The sequence below is a fragment of the Lichenostomus cassidix genome, chromosome 8 (assembly GCF_008360975.1).
Source record: "Lichenostomus cassidix isolate B80296 chromosome 8, HeHo_3.0, whole genome shotgun sequence".
Lineage (NCBI taxonomy): Eukaryota > Metazoa > Chordata > Aves > Passeriformes > Meliphagidae > Lichenostomus > Lichenostomus cassidix.
The window spans coordinates 5,544,545-5,563,733 of record NC_139489.1 but is presented as its reverse complement, the minus strand read 5'-3'; the positions used below and the strand labels follow the sequence as shown (position 1 = coordinate 5,563,733).

Genomic DNA, 19,189 nt, shown 5'->3' with positions numbered 1-19,189 from the left:
CCATTGTAATAAAATGAAAAACAAGAAATTCAGAAAGAATGTGCTATATTAACTTGATACTGCCAGGGTAAACAGCTTTACAATCTTGTAAGAAAGATTAAGATCAGAAGTTACCAGGATACCATTGTTCCTTCCAGCTTCATGTTTTCAACACAAAATTGAATACTTTAACACACAGCTGTACTTTCCCTGCTGCAAACTCATTCATCCTGTTCTGTGGCAAGCTGCAATAACCAGCACAGGACTTTTCAGAATTTCTTTGTTCACAGGAGTCACAAGCTTGTGGTTCATAATTCATTATCGTTCCCACAATTTGAAAGTAAAATAATTTCTGGACACAGTTTTCCAGTGTAACTACAGACCAAGCATCTGATCCAGATTTTGCTCCCCAGGTAGGCTGCTGCAGGAGCTGGAGTTTTCTGGGTTTGTCTGAGCTCAGCTGGTATCAGCAGCTGATCTTCCATTTCTTCACTTGCTCAACAGTGACAAACCCTGCCAGTCACAGAGCGGGCTCCTGTCACTCCAGATGGACAGTGCTGGAGGGGCAGCTCAGAAAATGAGGAGAGAAAGCTCATCACATGGTGTTAAAGCAAGGGAGACAAGGGCACATGCCAGGGCCTTTTAGGAGTCCTGCTGAGTCTTCGTGACAACACCTCCCTCTTCACCGACCTTTGACTAGCAAGTATTCTCCTCCGAATTACATAAACGCCTTCCTGCCTCCATTGATTACTTCTGGCCACCTCCAGTGCCCTCAATCTACTTCTACCCCATACTGCCCTTACAGAAAACACCTGAACTTTGGGGGCACATGAGAGACAGGCATCTATAGACATGGGTATGACAAAGCCATTCCAGGAGCAGTTAGTGTTCTTCCTAAGGAATGAAGAGTTGATATATAAGAGAAAAAGGGGGGAAAAAAAAAAAAGAAAGAAAAACAAAACAAAACAAAGCACCAGCCTGCAGGTAGCTATTCATTTATACTGAAATACAGATTGGAGGTATAACATTAAAATACATATTGTTTTGGCCACACAGAATTAGGTTTCACAGATTCACATTTAGAGTATATTTCACTTGCCTTTAGTGCCCATCTGCTTACCCACCTGAATGAATACAGGTGTTAACTGACAAGCTAAGCCTTCCAAATATCACACACACTACTTCATGCACACATCAAGACTGTAATCTGCTACATGCAGGAGGAGATACCACCCTGATGCTTGATAGGAACAGATTAAATACCAGCAAACCTCTTCCTGGTCTTAGCAACTGTGCTCACGTCCCATGAATCACTCCCGAAAAACAGAGGAAAAGCAGGTTGTGTCGTGTGCCCAGGGAGAACACCCCACTTAACACAGCAACACTTCATATGTCAGTGGGACTTCCTGCTTCTCAGGGGTGCCATCTCCTCCTCTCACAAACTGCAGTGCCTAAAGGTGAGAGAACTCCAGAATCCCAAAGCAGCATCACTGGCACTACTGCCAGCTGTGCTGCCAACAGTGCAACAGGCACTGTCATCACCCTGGAGCTGCTCTGGGACAAAGCAACTGCAGCTCTGACACTTGTGGGCTTATCTTACCTGCGAATTTCTTCTCCCTGAGAGATAGTTTCATGCCCAAGCACAAAGTCCAACCCCACTGGGGAACCTTGGAGCAGAGGGGAAAGAAGCAGGGCTCCCCTCCTCCAACTCAAGTTTAATACAGGAGGCTCCTGCCTACTTAAATAAACATTATTTATATGGCTCACCTTGGTAGCTGCACACAGGCAGTGTGATTACTCAAGTGCTCTATGAGAAACATCATGCAGAGATGGCTGTAAAGCATCCCACTCTTTTTTCTCCTCCTGCAGCAGCTGTGTCTATAGTGATTATTTGCATAAGTCACTCAGATCAGTTGCTATCAATTACCGTGTGGTGGATTATCATTTAATGTTCTTATATAAATAAGGTTTTATACCTCCTTGATGAAGTGGGTATTTTTGGCTAGGTGGAAATCACTCTGAGGCTTAGATACCAGTCATGTCCACAGAAGGATAACAGAGCTGGGGAAGGGTTTGGAGCACAAGTGATGAGGAACAGTTGTGGGAGCTGGGAGTGTTCAGCCTGGAGAAAAGGAGGCTCAGGGAGGACCTTGTCATTCTCTACAACTCCCTGAAAGGAGGCTGTAGCCAGGTGGAGATCAGGCTCTGTTCCCAAGTAAAAAGTGACAGGACAAGAGAAAAGAGCTTCAAGGGGCACCATCAGAGGTTTAAACTGGATATCAGGAAAAATTTTTACACTGACAGGGTGGTCAAGCATTTGAACAGGCTGCTCACAGAAGTGGTGGAGTCACCATCCCTGGAGGTATTTAAAAGACAAGTGGATGTGGCACTGAGGACACGGGTTAGTGGTGGGTTTGGCAGTGCTGAGTAAACACTTAGACTCAATCTTAGGGGTCTTTTCCAACCTAAACCACTCCATGATTCCAAGTCTCCTATAAGGAGAGAAGCTGACTTGCTAGGACCTAAATTCACTTACAGATCACTTGGAAAGGTTTTTATTTCAATCCACATCCATAAAGGTAAGACCGGTGGAGCTGGTTGTTCTAAGTTGTGTATTTAGAGTGAAACATGTTTGCTCAGCATTTGTAGGATCCCAATCTACATATGTAGATATGACTTTTTGAGAGTGCAGGAAGAATAAATACATCGAGGAAGGTGTTACACTTTTTTTCAAAGAGCAGCACTTCATACCTTGGCTGATTTATACCCACACAAAACAACTGGAAAGCTTCCTACCTATGACTGAATGCTCACAAGCAAACATTTTTAGCCTCAGGTTTGAGATGTTGCATCTAACAATCTACCTTCTCTGAAAATCCTTCGCTATGATATTATGCTTTTTCTCCCTAAGCAACACGTACACAAACATCTAACTGAACAGCCTCCAGTAAATTAAAAACTAACAAACCAATTTCAAAGACATTGGTCTGAGCTTGTCTCCTAGACCTTATATAGCTCTAGTGAACAACCTCCTTCTGATATTTTTTAGATTCACCTCCTGATCCACAGCAGAAGTTTTCCTGAAAAATAGTTGGAGGTTTTTTACAGCTATCAGAATTGCCCATTTCCTGATGCAAAAACTGTACCTGTCCTAGCTAGATATATTCAATCAAGTCCTAATTTGTACTGACAGAAGAATGTGTTGTCAAGTTGCAGTCAGAATAATGTCTCCTGTCCACCACAGAGTAACCACTGAGAAAAATTTCAAAATAGACAACATTTTCTCCTGCATTTTCATGCATATGATACAAACATTATGTATCAGTGGTGCTAGAAATTGAAACAATCTTTTAGACATGCTAGATTGTTTCTCATTAGCATATCCTCATGTCAGTAATCAAAATCAATCAACTCAAATCAAATTAGATCTCCATGTGTTCAGTTAAAATGCATACCATATGCTGGCTGAAATGTATACCAAACCAAGACTGTGCAGCTGTAGGAAGCTTCTTTCTGCTGTTCCAATTCACAGCAACATTAGGACAATTTCCACTAAAACACCAACATTTAACTATGTTCAACCAGCCTTGTGTAGTTTCAAAGGATCAATTAAGTGACTTGTTGAAATTAGTCCCTGGTGATGCATCACAATAGCTGCTGTCTCCGTGGGATCCAATCAAGGGTTAAAGGAAGAGCTCACTCTGATCGAACAGGACCTCTGAGAAATCACAATTCACCAGGCATACCCAGAGGCTCAGCTGTGGTACCATTTGCAAGATTTATATGATGGTATTTAGAGTCATCGCTGACTCCACCTAGTTAAACATCTGGCTGCTGTCAAATTGTCAAGGTATGCTGAACTGGAATGCACCTGCTTACAATACCAACTATTTCTTAACATCATTGGTATTACAGCAACGCTTAGGAGCACCGTGAAGGCACTGCTGAAAGGTTACCTAGACTGGCTGAGCAGCACCTCCTCCAGCCACTGCTGAAGTGTCTCTGTGCAGCAGGATCAGGAGCAAGCACCAAGGGGCTGCAGAGCCACCACCCCAGTCAGCACCAGGGCTGCCTCCTCCCCACCTGACCATTCTAGAAGGCACTGGGTGGGCAGCCCTGGGCAGCCCTGTGGTTGGGTTTTATCCCACAGTTTAGCTGCAGAACCAATATCAAGTGTAAGATGACACACCCTCAGTGTGCTCAGCATCCCGAGGGAGCAGGGGAGAGCTGAACCACCCTCCCTTCAGGGCACCCAGTCCTCAGCCTCCTCCCACCACTGCTCACAAAACCAACTGTGCTGGACTGTCTGAAGCTGGGTGGGAAATGGATGCATAGCCTGTTTTTATATTAAATACATTATAGTTATTTTAACAGCCCTGTTCTAACAAGACTTCAAACAGCAGGAACCTTTGCTTGCCTCTCCACTCTCCTTACTAGAAGCCTCAATTTGTACTTGATGAGATGACTTGTTTTTCTCTCAGCTGATCACTGTCATATGCCTAACCAAATGTGTCAAGCAAAGTATTAGAGTGGATTCATAAATGCTAAACCTCTAAGAGGCTTAGGAGTAAGAAGCATAATCGAGTGTCACTGCTGGAGGCAGAAGAGTTGTTTAGGAATTCTAATAAGCATCTATTCAGCAGATATTAATTTTTACGCTGGTTAATCGGAAACAGGAAGCTTCAGAAAACAGAAGTGCTTCTGTCTCTGTGCTCATTCACCATGGGGTAGAGGAATCACCAGGGGGGCAAAGAAATCACCCAACCAGCTCAGATTAGCAGCCCAAGTGTTTCAGCATCCTGTCCTGAACAGTACAAGCTTCTGAGCCAAACAACGATCAGAAATGGATGTTTCTGCAATAAACACAAAATTGCAATGAAGCATAATTATGTAAAACTTTACCAACAAGGGGAAACACTTTCCTGACTTAGAAGCCAATCACCAGTAAGACAGCTTGTGGTGGACCACCTTTTCAATACTAAAATAATAAAACCTCTCCTCCATGCAGAATCAGGCAAATTCCACAGACTCTTTTTTCTTTTTTTTTCCACAGACTCTCAATTTAAAACTTTTTCTTAATCCTGTAGGTGTAATTTATAGGACCTCACCCCTCACAGGTTCCTTCCTCACTGATCAATCTGTACACTGTGACTACCAGATGATCTCTGATAATTTTTGGTGAGAAGCCTTAGAATTCTACTGTCATCACACAGAATAGACACTTTATCTCCTATCTCAGTGGCTGATACATTTTCAGTCACATTATTTGTCATCACTGCTTGCCTCTCCCTTTCAATGGTAACCAAGGAGTTATGGCAGAAAAAGGACTGAAAATTGATGGGGTTTGGTCCCCCTTCCAGAAGGAGCCTGTGACTGAAGCCTGAGCCCTGGGACAGGCTCACTCTGGTGTCCCCTGCAGCTGGCAGCAGCACCAGCCCCTGGAGCTGCTCTTCTTTGTTATTTCTATTCACAGAACAGTGTGCACAGGCTTCAAGAGCCAGAACTTCTTCCCTGCCCTCTCCTCAGCTTCAAAGCAAAAGCACATTTCGCTCTGAGTACCCAGCCAGACAGTCCCACTTCATTACTTTCCCACTGAGCTCCTGCTGGCTACCTGCAGGTAAATCCAGCCTGTATTAAATCTCTAAATTTGAAGGGATATTTCTTATTTATTTTCATACTGGCCTTGACTGCAATATTTCAAACACAGGTACCTGCTATGCCACCAATCTGAAAACTGACTTCCCACAGAAATCTGTCAGAAGTTCTTCACAGCATCAGGAAGGCACCTGAGCACAGCAATACAAATACCTGATGGAAGCATTCCCTCTGCTGCCCTGATCCAGTTAAGCAGCAATCACATTACCTTGCTCCTTCAATACCTCTGGGCTCACTTCAATTCACTTTGGTCTCTCCAAAGCTGGCACTGTTGTATCTGCTGCTGCAAGATCCTCTCCAAAAGACAGTTTGATTTGACCAAGGGCTAAACATCTTCAACTCCTATTTTGCCACTGGAAACATACCTTTGGTCAAAACATAACTAGACTCAGAGTGATCACTGCAGCTTGCTATTAATTAAAAATTGAATGCAGGTTTCCAGAGACCCATCTGAATGGAGAGAGGATAAAGTAGTCAACAAGTACATCAGTTATCTGTCAGTTTTGAACTGCTGCATTCATTAAAGCCAAAACATGCACACACATGAAAACATTCTGCATTGACAAGCTAATAGCAAATGATTTCTCCACAGTTTCCACAAAAAACGCATCCCTTTCCTTTGGTAATTTCTTGCACTCTTTGCACCACACCTATAGGAATTTTCAATAGCACCATCAAATCAGTATGGATATGCAATCTGCATGCATTTAACTTCAAAAACAGTATTACTAACTGCTTTCTACAAGATAAATGTTTCATGTTAGCAAAATAATTCATAAGATATATTGACTTTCATGACTCCCTGCTACTTTCAGAATTTGGTTCTCTGCCAGAGACAATCAAGAAAAATCTCTTAATAGGTTCAAAGTTTTCTGTTCATTAAAGAAACCCCATACTTTGCAATGTCACTTTGAGGGAGGAATTCTGCAGAAGTAGAGCTGGAAAACTGAATTATATTACCAGTTGAAAAAGCAGAAAGCATGCTGCCATTCATTTTAGTCACTTCCAAGCAATTTCGTTTGAATCTGCTGAAGGCAAATTTCAGCGTAAAGTATGAAAGCTCAAGATCATCTAGTTACTAAGATGAATGCCTGTTAAGTCTTCAGTTGGGACTATTGCCTTCATTTATAAAAACACAATTTCTCCTCCAACAACAGAATTAGCATAAGTGTGCTTACAGTCTTGCTCACAGGATCTGCCAGCCATATCTTCTTTCTTATTTCAATCTGAGATTGACGTCAGCAGCATTCACAACCTTTTGAGAACTCATTCTCCAGTTTCTACTTAATTTGATGTCTCAGAACATTTATATGACTCACAAAATTTGCTGTTTGAAGCTTCAGGGCACAAAGACGGAAAGAAGTCCGAAGGGACAAAAAAAGATTGCATTTAGTGTAGTAAAATAATAGTAAAGAAGAAGAGATAGATAAAATATAGTCAGGTGTTATTTCTGGCAACAGTTGTTTAGTAAAGGAAGCACAATTTCCTCTTTCAGTACTCAATAAAACAAAGAAACACAATTTTCTGTTCCATTCATTACCCAGAGTGAATGAAAAGATCAGTCATAAAAGCAAAGTTAAACCTATAGGATTTTGTGGCAACCTGTGGGAGCTGAGTGACACTTTGGGACCACCAAAGCTGAGAACCAAGGCACCAAACCTCCCAAGAGACTACACTTCTTTACACAGGACACACTCTGACTCTGGGGGAGAGCTTCTCTGGGGTCAGAAGGGCTCTCTCTGCTGAGGGGTTCTAGTTCCAAACCTGGGTCTGTGCCAAGTCCTTCTCTGTGAAAAAATGAACTATCCCTCCTTTTCTAAAAAGAGAACACAGGTGATTTGAATCCCTCAAGCTTGACACACTGTCAAACTAATACTCTTACTGTTATTAATCAAGAATTTAATAGATGAGATCTTAACATGTCTTGGGAATCTTCTAATTTAAAAAATAAAGATCCAATGAGTCATGGCTGCAAAAGTCACTCAGCATCTTCCTTTGAGAGATTATTTTGAACAAGCACTTTATTAAGCAGACAGATTTTAGCAGAACCCACATGACTCACCTGTGGCATGAGGGCAATTATACCTTTACTGATTTTTTTTTAATATCCATAAAATAAGTAGACAAGAAGTGAAAGATCTCCTATTTCTCCTGTTTCCTGATAACAGTCCCAGAGTAGTTAGCAAATATGATAGCCTGCATTTGTTCTCAGCTTCCTTCACAAAAAAATATAGTAAGGAAAAATAAAATAAAAATCAATGCTACAATGGTTCTTGGCCACATAAGCTGTAGTTTACAAAACGAAAAAGGAGAGAAAAGAAAAAGAAGAAGGCCATTGCATGGATTCTGACACCATAACAAACAAACAAATACCACCTCTTGCCTTTGTATTAGGTGAAAAAAAGCAGTTTGGTTTTGTATTGAGTTTTTGGTTGGGTAGTCGTCTTTTTTTTTTTCTAAAGTCTGGGGTTTTAATCATTCAACTGACTGTACTGTCTCTCACAGTTACAGGGTAATACAACATTACTTGGAGGATGCATTCTCAACTAGGATAAAAAGCTGCCATTCCAGAAACTTTAAAATTCTGAAGATTCCCACTGGAGTAAAAGGGATGCATATGTCTGATACTTTCAGGACCAGAGAGAATAAACACTTTGCACACAATTAATGGAAAATAAAGCTATTAATTTCCTTCTGTTTGAGCACTGGGGGTTTGTAAATGCTAGGGCAGGTGGCTACCTTGCCATCACTTAGCAACATCAGGTTTTGACATGCAACTGCTTCCTGGTCTCCCAGCCAGGTGGGCAAGGGAGGATTTCTACAGCCCCTGCTGCAGATGGGAGAAATGACAAATCACTTTGAGCCAACATTGCACTGATGCAAAGCTACTGCTGTATCCAAGTCACAGCCAGGTTCTGCAAGTTCCACTGACTCAGGCGAAATTTCATGTTAAAACAGTAAATACACTGAAGACCAAGACCACTTCCAGACTGAGGTGAAAGATTATTCAAATCACAGTTTTGCCATGACAATGATGGATTTTTAGTGAATTTGTTCCCTTTAGATTTCTTGCAGTCTCTTGAATACTACATTGCTGCTCTACATATTTATATCAGAATTTTAGCAGAAAAACTGAAGTAGTACCAAACACGCCCAAGACTTCAGAATGATAGCCACAGCTTTGAACATGTGGAGCAAGGCATGTGCAACTCAGAACAGTAGAAAGTACATCACAGGGGCAGTACTTCATGCAGATTCTTCCCTTGCAAGAGTTTGCTTTTCCCTAAAATCATTAACCAGCACAAGTGGAAGGAAATTATTCATTTTACACTTCCAACCCCCAAAAATTCAAGGGGGACTAAGCAGTTGTCACAAATTTACCTCATTTAATATCTTTGCAGTGGTGACTCTACCTGCAAGATATTTTCAAGATGAAGGGAACTCTTCTAAAAGAGAAGATCCATTTAAACTAGGATAAGGAGCCTTAAACAGGTATGGATTTGCAGGAGCTGCATAATTATACCAAAACAGTCAGAATGAGCATCAGTACAGAAATACTGCTCATCTGGAGCAGTAAACTGATTTCTGCCCTTTTCCCCAGCTTTACCCCTTTGTTCACTCTTAGGCACAACCCCACGATTTCAAATGTTGTTATGACAGTACTCTGTGAGAACTCTCCTTGCAGTTAGTGCAAAAGTGCTTACAAAAATGCTCTCGGCCCTCTGTAAGAGCAAGCCAGGGTGCACAATACAGAGGCAAGAGAAAACGATGGGAAAAGTGGCACAGCATTACAGAAATGTGTATAGCATAAGGTTAAACTGCAGAGCAAAAAAGCAATTTAGCTCTTGGTGGTAATTCCAATGGAAACATTTTAGCCTTTTAGAGTTAAAAAAAAAACCCAAAACACATTTGATGGGAGTTATTTCTTTCTTCCCTCAAAGAAAAAAAAAAAAAAAAGAAATTTGCAGTCCTTGGTAAAAGACTTCACCTGGACTTATCAAAGCTGACTCACGCCAGTCCACCACAATTTGGCACTTGGAGCACTTGTTTCCTTTCTCAACTGGGCAGGCTCAGTGCCCGCCGGCAGCCAGGCAAGCAGGATGAGCAGGATGCAGTTACCATGGCACTGAAAAACGCACCAACTTCACAACTGCCAGGCGTCAGCGCCGGCCGAGGGACCCAAGGAGGGGAAGCAGCAGGTGAATGTCTGAACAAGCACATGCAAAAGCAGAACCAGCGGTAGGGTGAGCATTCTGCCTCATAAACATCCTGTGCACAGGTCCCCTGTAAGTTGTGTTTTATTGCTCTGGCTCCAGGGAAAGCAGAGGGACAGTAAAACCTGGTGGCGTCAGGAGCATATGCGCACACACGGATCCACACACGCCGCTCTCTCGCCATGACTTTACCCTCCAGCACTGCTGCAGATGTCTGGATCAGTTTGTCAGAGCGCCAAACCAGCCAGAATCTGGCTGAGAAAATACCACCATCGAGCCTTCTCTGTGTAATACACAAAGTTTAATCACTTGAGTCATCTATCATACGAAGGTACTTCAGCTAATGAAGCACAGCAGCTCATAACACAGTGTGTTTACCTGCTGCACTTACACCTGCTCCCCCCAAGTTTCAAACACTCCTGCCACCTCCTGTTTCAGTTTCTAACACAAATTAGTAGCGAAGCAGTGAGTATCTGATTAGCACAGAAATCGATGCAAAGCACAATTGAACATACTGGAGGAATTTTCAAACAAAGATGCAAGTGCATAACAGAAGCACAGGATGCCATGTGCAAGCTGAGCAACACACTTGGGACTGGCAGCTCCACTTGGATGGAGGAACATCTCAGCAATGCTGCAAACCCACAGAAGAAGCACAGAAGCAGAAGCACAGAAGGATACACTAGGATGCTTAGGGCACACTTCAGGGCTGCAGTGGACCCTGACCATAAAATGTAAGGTGCTGAGCTGCTATTGGAAGATGTATCTAACCCCAAACAGGATGTATGTTTCCTACTTTGTCAGTCTCACTAGGATTTGCTGGGCAGCCAGAACAGCTCACCAGAAATCTGGGTTGAGATCAGTGTCTCCTGGTAAACATTACGTTCTGCAAATGGGAAAATCTAACCAGCAAATCATAGGCCTCCCAGTTCTCCACACTGCAGGAATGTGTTGCTTTTTTGTCCAGTTTCTGGTACTTCTTACCAATGTTTCCTTCTGTCTGCAAAGTCCAATGCCTCTAATAAAACAGAATACAGAAAATCAGTGCTCATCTCTGAGAGCTCAGTTCATGCTGTTCAATGAATCAGGATGATGTTGAACAGCTGGATAACAAAAATAAATCACAAAGTTCACACTGCTAAATTCCTAGGTACTCCAGTTGAGCTATAGGGTAAAATTTCCCACATCTGAAAACCATTTTGGGGGGGTGGGTTGGATTCCCTTTTTTAGCTCTAAAATTAGCCACTCAAGTGTTGCATAAACATGACACTGCAGTAGACTATGCATGAAAGTTATAAATGTGAATAAGCACAGTAGTTATATTTTCTCATTTGACCAAATGTGACACAGCTTAAGTACTTGCTCACTTGAGACAAACACTATGAGAACTCATAAATTCCACCCACTGTATTATCACATAACTGATCACAGTGCAACCAAGCATATTTAAATATAGAATATACCCAGTCATTATGCAGAAGATAACATTGTGAAAGAAAATCATAACAAGGGTGATTCTGATAAGACAAGGACACCAGGAAAACATTTTGAGGCACGTGAGTCTAAGACCTTATGTAAAATGACTACAAAAAAAATCTATTGTCAATTTCTGTTAAAAAAGCACTAAATGCAAAATGTTGGGAGGCCAGCAACTCATTTGTCCTCTCAAAGCTTACCTGCCTTACTACATCAACTGAATAATTTCCCTTGAAATTTCCCAAGCTTTTCCTCTACTGGACAAACAGCCAACATTGGTCCATTTTCTCTAGTAAAGATCCAAACCTTTGATCTACCAGCAGCTCTTTATCAACTTAACACAAACACACTCGACACTGCCCCTGGATACAGCCTGGTACTTCTGAACACAATGTTTTTCATTTTACTGAAATGCAGAAAACAAGGGCTCCAAGGGCCCAGTAACTCTGCAAAGATGGAGCACAAAAGGAGATATTACACCTTGCAGTGAGAACAAATCCAATGTTGTCAGCAGGGATAACTGCAGTGGTAACAGAGCTTAGACTAAAGTTGAATTTGGCCTTCACTGTAATGCAGAGTTATAATGAGATAACAATGGGATTGAGGTGATTAACTATAAACAGAAATAAACCCTCCATGTCAACTGTTTAACTGCAAACACAGCAATGCCCTGCTCAGCAAGCTTAGGCTGTTCAATAAATTCAATAGTGAGTGGGGTAACTAACCACTCGGGCTCTTATCCTTCAAGTTTTTATTTCTCTCCTTTGTATCACTCTTGCAACTCTAATCTTAAAGCTCATTCAGAGTGGCATGAGCACCAAGTTCTTCTCAAAGCAGCAGTATTATTACTTGAGATATAACCAAGACCTTGGAATTGAATTACAGACACTGTTATTGCATCTCTTCTCCAGTCAAATATTCTGCATTGTATTTTAGCATGAGAAGTAGTGCTTTACATCCACTCACCCACAATGATTTTCATTCCTGGGACCCAGTAAGCCCTAAATGCTGCAAATAAGATGTAATCCTTGACTCCCTTACAAGGATCAACCTGTTCTTTTCACTATCGCGAATTTCTCCATTTTAGTTCTTCATCTAAACAGCAAATCAGAGGATTTCACAACAACTGTGAATCTATAAAAGCAGAATCAGGCCCATTAGTACTTCAGAGACACCCATCACTATCACATCCATACATTAAATTACTGAACCTTATGATCTCTTTTTTCAGAAACAAGTTTGTTCAAGCATTCAAGCTTGAAGTCAGTGCTTGCAAGGAACTTAGCAAAATCATGACAGGAATGGGATGCCTGGGGAATAGATGATTCTCTCATCTGAAATGCATAATTAGCTTTTGGTTAAGTGTGCAATTAACATTAAAATTTACAATCAACCATGATGATGTTCTAATTTTACCTCCAGTAAATGAAAAAGAAAGAAAAAAACCTCATTTGCCAGTGTTACTTCTTTGGATCCTTTCCCTAAGAGGCAAGCTGCTCAAGATCATCCTGTCATCCAGGCGATGCCTGATGCAAAAAGCTTTTAAAAACACTGTGTATTTGCCTTCTGGACAGCTACACAGCAGGGGGGTTATTTTGGTTTACACTTTTCTGTTTTGTAGTGGTAACTGCCACTCAGTATAATTAGCAGTTGTCATATTTCTGGTTTTAGAGATCCAAAAAAACCCAGAGCACTGTTGCTTTGTACCCTCTCCCCAGCTGTGCCTGAGAGCTGTAACACGTGTTTCAGACATCCACTAGAGCTAATCTCACACCCCAACAGGTTTCAGCAGTTAAGCCACAGAGACATTTTTGTTAATGAGAAGGAAAAACCTTCATCCTAGCAGTTTAATTCTGATAAGCAGCTCCCTAAAAGAAAAATCATACTGCAGTCTAAATATGCTGTCTGAACATCACAGCCTTTCTGCCTTTTAACCTGAAATGAAATCTAATCTGTATTTGCCTTTTACAAGGGGGGTTGAAAGTAGTTTCAACTGTAACATCAGCTGCCAAACCCTGTATTTAGTTATGTTTATTATTAATCACATCAATTTTTGTGTGTTATGTGTGGTTCATTCAAAAAAATGGGGAGTCCCTTGTGCAGGTTGCTGTACAAAAGTATAATAGAAGTGTTAATTAAATTCCTCACATGAAGTACATACTGTGTGGTGTGCAAGTGTTTTGGGCTGAATGCTGCCAATGATCATCCATCAGTTAATTTATGCTAATGTGCAAAGAGTTCATGTGATGAATCTGGACTGGGCCAGCACAAAGGACCAGAGGCTGCCCCTCAGCAGTTCCCCTCGATGCCACATTGCCCAGGAGTTCTGCTGCCATTTTCACCACCATTATTCCTTACCAGCAATAGACACAGAAGGCAGGAAAAGTAATCTCACCTTGCTCTTACCTAAATAAAAGTGAAATCACTTTTATTCATTCACCCTGCTTCCATCTGGATCTGGACAAAGTGGCCCTCTCTAGCTGCTAGGCAACCTGAACTCTGCATTAAGTATTAACTGTTTGCATTTGCTAAGAATATAATAATGTTACCTTTGAGATTTATTTATAATAAAAACCATACCTAGCTGAAAATATAATAGTTTTCGTTCAGTAAACAGTAATTAGCGACTCTGGGAATACAAAACTGTTGGTCATGAAATGCAGAGAGATATTATAAATTGATTCCTTACAAACCAATCATAAGGAAGATGTTTCATATGAAAGAATTATTACAGATGGCAGTGGCACAAAAAAAATCTAATCCAAGAATTGCTTTTATGTAGATATGTAAATATCTATATAATATATTAATATATTTATGTAAATAATGCTTTTAATTAGATACTAAATTACTAAGCCTCATCCAACTACAAAATGAATGTTCTCAATAAAGTTCATTTATTCTATTTACATAACATCACCACTCCTAAACAAGACAGAAAATATTTGAAATTAAAACACAGTCAACTGATCTTGGAGTTCTTTAAAGAAAGAGAGGAAAAAAAGCCTATAAAACGTTATTTCATAAATCCCTCTCTGGACCATTTTACTGTTTCCATATGCAGCAGCAGTGCTGTCCTTCTACCTTAAAAACACCATTAATATCTTTGCTATGTCCCATTCCTCTCAAGCTAAAGAGATATTCCTTTCAAGTCTTTTCAAAGCAGATCACTTCCCAGACTGTTTAGTCACTAGCACAAGTGATGGGGCTCTTATTAAAGTATGAATTTGGGTGATTGAGGCGCTAATGTCAACAAACCAAGAGGCCCACTAATGACACCAAAATTAAACAGAGGAGCACTCTTTTCTGATCATTCCACGTGACAGCTTGTCAAATCCTGATTCACAAAACACAGACTTCCTCAAACTCAGCACAAACACAAATGCAAGATCACTTGCTTTAAAATCCTCATCAATTTCTGCTGGAAGAACAAAACCATGAGACAGGCCAGAGAGACATTTACTGACACAGCTGTCAGTCTTTACGTGCAGCTGCTTGGCACTTGAAGCAGCATGAATTTTTCTGAGCTTTAAGATAACACAAGGAACTGCACCCAAATATCCTGTTCTTCTCTTCAACACAGGCAACAGGCAATGCAGAATGTCCCACTGATCATGGATTTCTCTGGATCACAGCACAGCAGTAATAACTTCCCTCTCACCTTGAGATTTGCAGAACACAGAACAAGGTTATTTGGCACAGCCCTTGAGTACCTCCAGTCTGCCACAGCTGCACTCACTTCAGAGCTCCACAAGCACCCCTGAACTGAAAAAGCCCTGGGTCTGCAGAGAAGAGAACATCCAAGGTTCCTACAAGTGCTTTTCTCTGGATTTTAAAGATATTTGAAGTGGTTAGTTAAACACTCGAACCTCCTCTTTCTTCGCTTAGTTTCTTATTAAACCTGCTTCAGATAAGGCTTAATGCCAAGCCTATGGGGAGCTTAATTTTTAAGAATGTCAACATAACTGGAAAATTGTAAGCCAGAGCAAAGGGTTCAATGGAGTCACAGTCCCACACTCACAGAAAATCAGTAGCAGCTGTAAACTATTTTAAGTAATTGGAAGACAGGCAGGTAAAAAAAGCTGTTTCTTCCTACACACAGGAACCCACAGTTTTGGTATGCTAATGGACCCCACTATTACAACATGTACCCTGGCGAAAACACTGAAATCACAAATATAATCTCAGGACAGGCAAGAGATAAACAAGTTCAAGGACTGGGGTTTTGATAGAGGTACACAGTGTTTTTGTTAAGGTCCTTGAATGATGACTCATGTCAGGGATCCATGCAAAAAGAGAGAGCAACAGAACTCAAGTTACTCTGGAAACTGTCCAACACTTAGGTGTACCTTTTATTAAAAATAAATGTTAAATTAACAGTGTTGTTGGTAACTCCAATATTACAGGTCCTATAGATAGCACCCTCTGAGGAATCCACCTGACATCTCTTTTCACAAGAAGTTTAAGGTTATTAAAGCCCTTTTCGCCCCAAAGCTCTCTAACAGATTTAATTAAGATTATTGTTTAATTCACTTTAATCACAGTATCTTTGTAAAAACCCTAACATTTTATGGTGTTTTCTTTCTTGCTTTTACACAACTTAGAAAATTTCACATTCCAAGATTGAGAGACCAACTAAATGGAAATCATCTTTAGTTGCCTATAGTGCCTGAAGTAAAAACATTTTTATTGCCAAAACTCTTAATTAAATCAGTTTCATGTCAGGTGACCTACATTAGTTTCAATGTCAGGATTTTACAACACAAAAAGGATCTTTTATTAAATAATTTGTTGTACCTTGTACCCAGCAACACAGAAATAAAATGAATCATGCAGTTGCAGTACAAAAAAAAAAAAGGCCTCATTTTAGGTTCTCACTATCCAAGATCACCACAATAAATAAAAAACCCAGATGTGATTACTGTAATTTTATATTTAAATGTAATTATTAAAGAATAATTATTAATCAAGTGTATGTAGATCAGTTAGAACGCTAAGCTCTTAGCTGGGGCAGGAATTGGGTAAAAATGGGCTGCTGAGCAGGAGGTACATGAATTACAGAAGATACAAGTATTTTATGCAGAGGACATAAAATGATAGTATGACTTATGTGTAGAGCCTCACCAGCTGAGTGAGACAGCAACACACAGAGAACTTCCTCATCCCTACTGAAGGGACACAAAGGTCCAGCCACACAGAACTTACGAACAACCAAAATCTACACCAATCCAAAAACCCACCTCCAAACAAACTATTTTTTACCACCATATCTTTGCTGAGATTAATATAAAGCATTTCTGAAAACGCTGGCACTTACCCAGATCTGCAGCTTCACTCTCTTGTCGTTCCTGTAAACTGTTTTCACTTTGAAGTCAATTCCCACTGTGCTCACAAAGGCCGGTGTGAAGGTGTCATCGGCGTATCTGAAGAGGAAGGATGTTTTACCCACACTGCTGTTGCCAATGATCAGGAGCTTGAACATGTAATCAAAATTTTGGTCTGAAGTATCTTTCTGCCTGTATCTGGCATCTGTTACTGAAGCCATCTAAGAAAATGACAAACGTGGAAAAAGAACAGATTTAAGAGCAGTTCAGCATTTGTTTTCCTTAACTGTGTACCATATGTTTAGGTTATATCTCTACTTTCTAATGTCATAACCACTACATCTGCTGAATAATAAGGAGCACACTTTGAAATCTTTTAAATCCTGGCTTTAAAAGTTGATTGTTGAGTGGTACTGGAAGGATTTCCAAACCCAAGAAATACACCTGTTGCACTGCTTTGTGTTTAACAGAATAACAGATGGCTATTGCAGATTGTTCAAATACTCATGGGGAAACAGCATTCTTTACTCCAGTGGCAGGGTGCCACTTGTGTTGCTCCAATAAACTGCAACCAAGAACTAAAATCTTTGACAGTGCATCCAGCCATACAATTCATCAAGCAGCCTCCAAGGTAAATAATGCTAAACAATTCCTTCTACAACTTCTATGGAAAATCTTCATTTCTAGTGCATACACCATCATATTATCCTTGGAAAAGTTCAGCCCCCAAAATTTACAGAAAAAAGAAAAAAGGCAATGGGAAAAGATTAAAAAAACAGGAATTTCAGCTGGAAACTGAATCCATCAAACATCTCTCTACTCTCAAGACTGCAATTGGAATAAACAGCACTATATAAAATGTGAGGGCTCAGTGGGGGTGCAGGAAGCATTTGGAATGAATAAAATCTCCCTTTTAGATTCAGAAACAAAAAAAACCAACAAAACAAACCAACAGCAGAATATGAACTATCAAGGGCCATGGGCAGCCCCAGCTGCTCTAATGTATGCAGACACTTAGTGGGAGGAGGCAAAGCCCTGACTTTTCATCTCTGTTAGTACAGAACACAACTACATAAACCAAATTACCACAGAGAGAAAAATGAAACTTTACCTTTTAACAGATATACCACACTTTTAATCTCTCATGCTGTTTGAAACCACCCCACATCAAACAGGCAAAGGTCTTGGCACCTTATAACTAGTCACACAGTTGGCAAACTGGGGCAATGACAGGTCTAAGTAGTAGCTACACATCCAAACCAGGGCCTGTGCTACTCCTGTGCAGTGTCAGAAGTCTCTCCTTCACCCACCATCCACAGAACTAAGTTAATTTTCTCCTCAGCTCAGATTCATAGGCACTTCTGACAACAAAAATCCCTCCAATGTCTACTCTCAGCCCAAATACTTTCCTTAGCAAGTCTCACCTGTGCTCAGGACTTCACCAATTCACTGAAAAACAGCACCACCACCACCAAAACCCCACAAACCCAAACAAAACCAAAACAAACCAGTCAAAATTCACGACTGTGTCCCAAGGCAGCTTAAGGATGATAATTTAACTTAAATTCCCAACAGAGGGCAAACAAACCAAAAGCAACACAGTTTAAACTTCAGTACACTTTGCACGATGGTTTATCTCTGATAAAACATATGTAACTTTCTCACACAGAGAAGGGCTGGTGCAGCAAACATTTCGTTCACAGACTGCATTCACAAGGGCAGTTTCTGAAGAAATTTATCAGTAGCTCAATAGTGAACAGCTGCAGTGAATGCAATAAAATCTTCCCACAAGCATTTCTCTGCGGGATACAGCACAATTCTGATACACTTTCTTCTGAACTTCAGCTGCTCTTCACAGTCCTTTGTAAGCACTCCAGAAAACACAAGCCCAAATTTTCTTCTCATTAGTCTATCAGAAAACATCTCTTCTACCCAGGTGTTGAGGTTCATAGCAGGAATTTCTAAAATGAAGAATTCAACACCTGACTAAATTCCATGCACACACTCAGGCCAATGCACTCACTGCCTCCTTAGCCTTAGAAATCTCAGCTGCAAAAATTATGCCTCAGGTAATTAGCTGATTTGTACCATCACCACACTGGATGACAGAAAATTCTCTATTTGAGGAATTTATCTTCCCCATACATATTATAATCTCCACAAATGCCATTGAGAACATTTGTGCACTTGCTAAAGAAAAAAAAAATTAAAATCTCTACTTCTCCATTCCACTCACACAGGCTTGAAATAGTGAGAAACCCTCATCACTGGAAACCTGGTCTTTTAAAGATTCAGAGGCAGACCTTTAACAAAGAGGCATTCCACTAATCATACAGAAATCAGTACCTTTTTTCTACCCCTGCCTTCCCAGAACCCATCCACACACTCCAAGCTGATCTTTTAACTGAAGCACTGCTGCCTCTATTAACCCTCCCAGATTGCTCTAATCAGAACTGTACCTGGCTATAAATGTGACTTTCAGATCTCAGCTGAAAAAGCAATTACAGAATGTGGCCAGCTCCAGCAGCTTTGTTAGAAGCA

General features: G+C 40.7%; 1 protein-coding gene across 4 annotated transcripts in view; it reads right to left on the bottom strand.

Moving 5' to 3' along the window:
• The window catches only part of RAB3B (RAB3B, member RAS oncogene family), a 49,626-nt gene that overhangs the window by 22,334 nt on the left and 8,103 nt on the right, over window positions 1-19,189 (bottom strand). For 3 of the 4 annotated variants that reach the window (XM_085067616.1, XM_085067618.1, XM_085067615.1), the window contains one exon: window positions 16,642-16,869. In XM_085067616.1, coding sequence (XP_084923742.1) covers window positions 16,642-16,869 — 228 coding nt within the window. Of the gene's footprint in view, window positions 1-16,641; window positions 16,870-18,072; window positions 18,094-19,189 lie in introns of those variants that run through there. The other variant, XM_085067617.1, reaches the window with a different exon arrangement.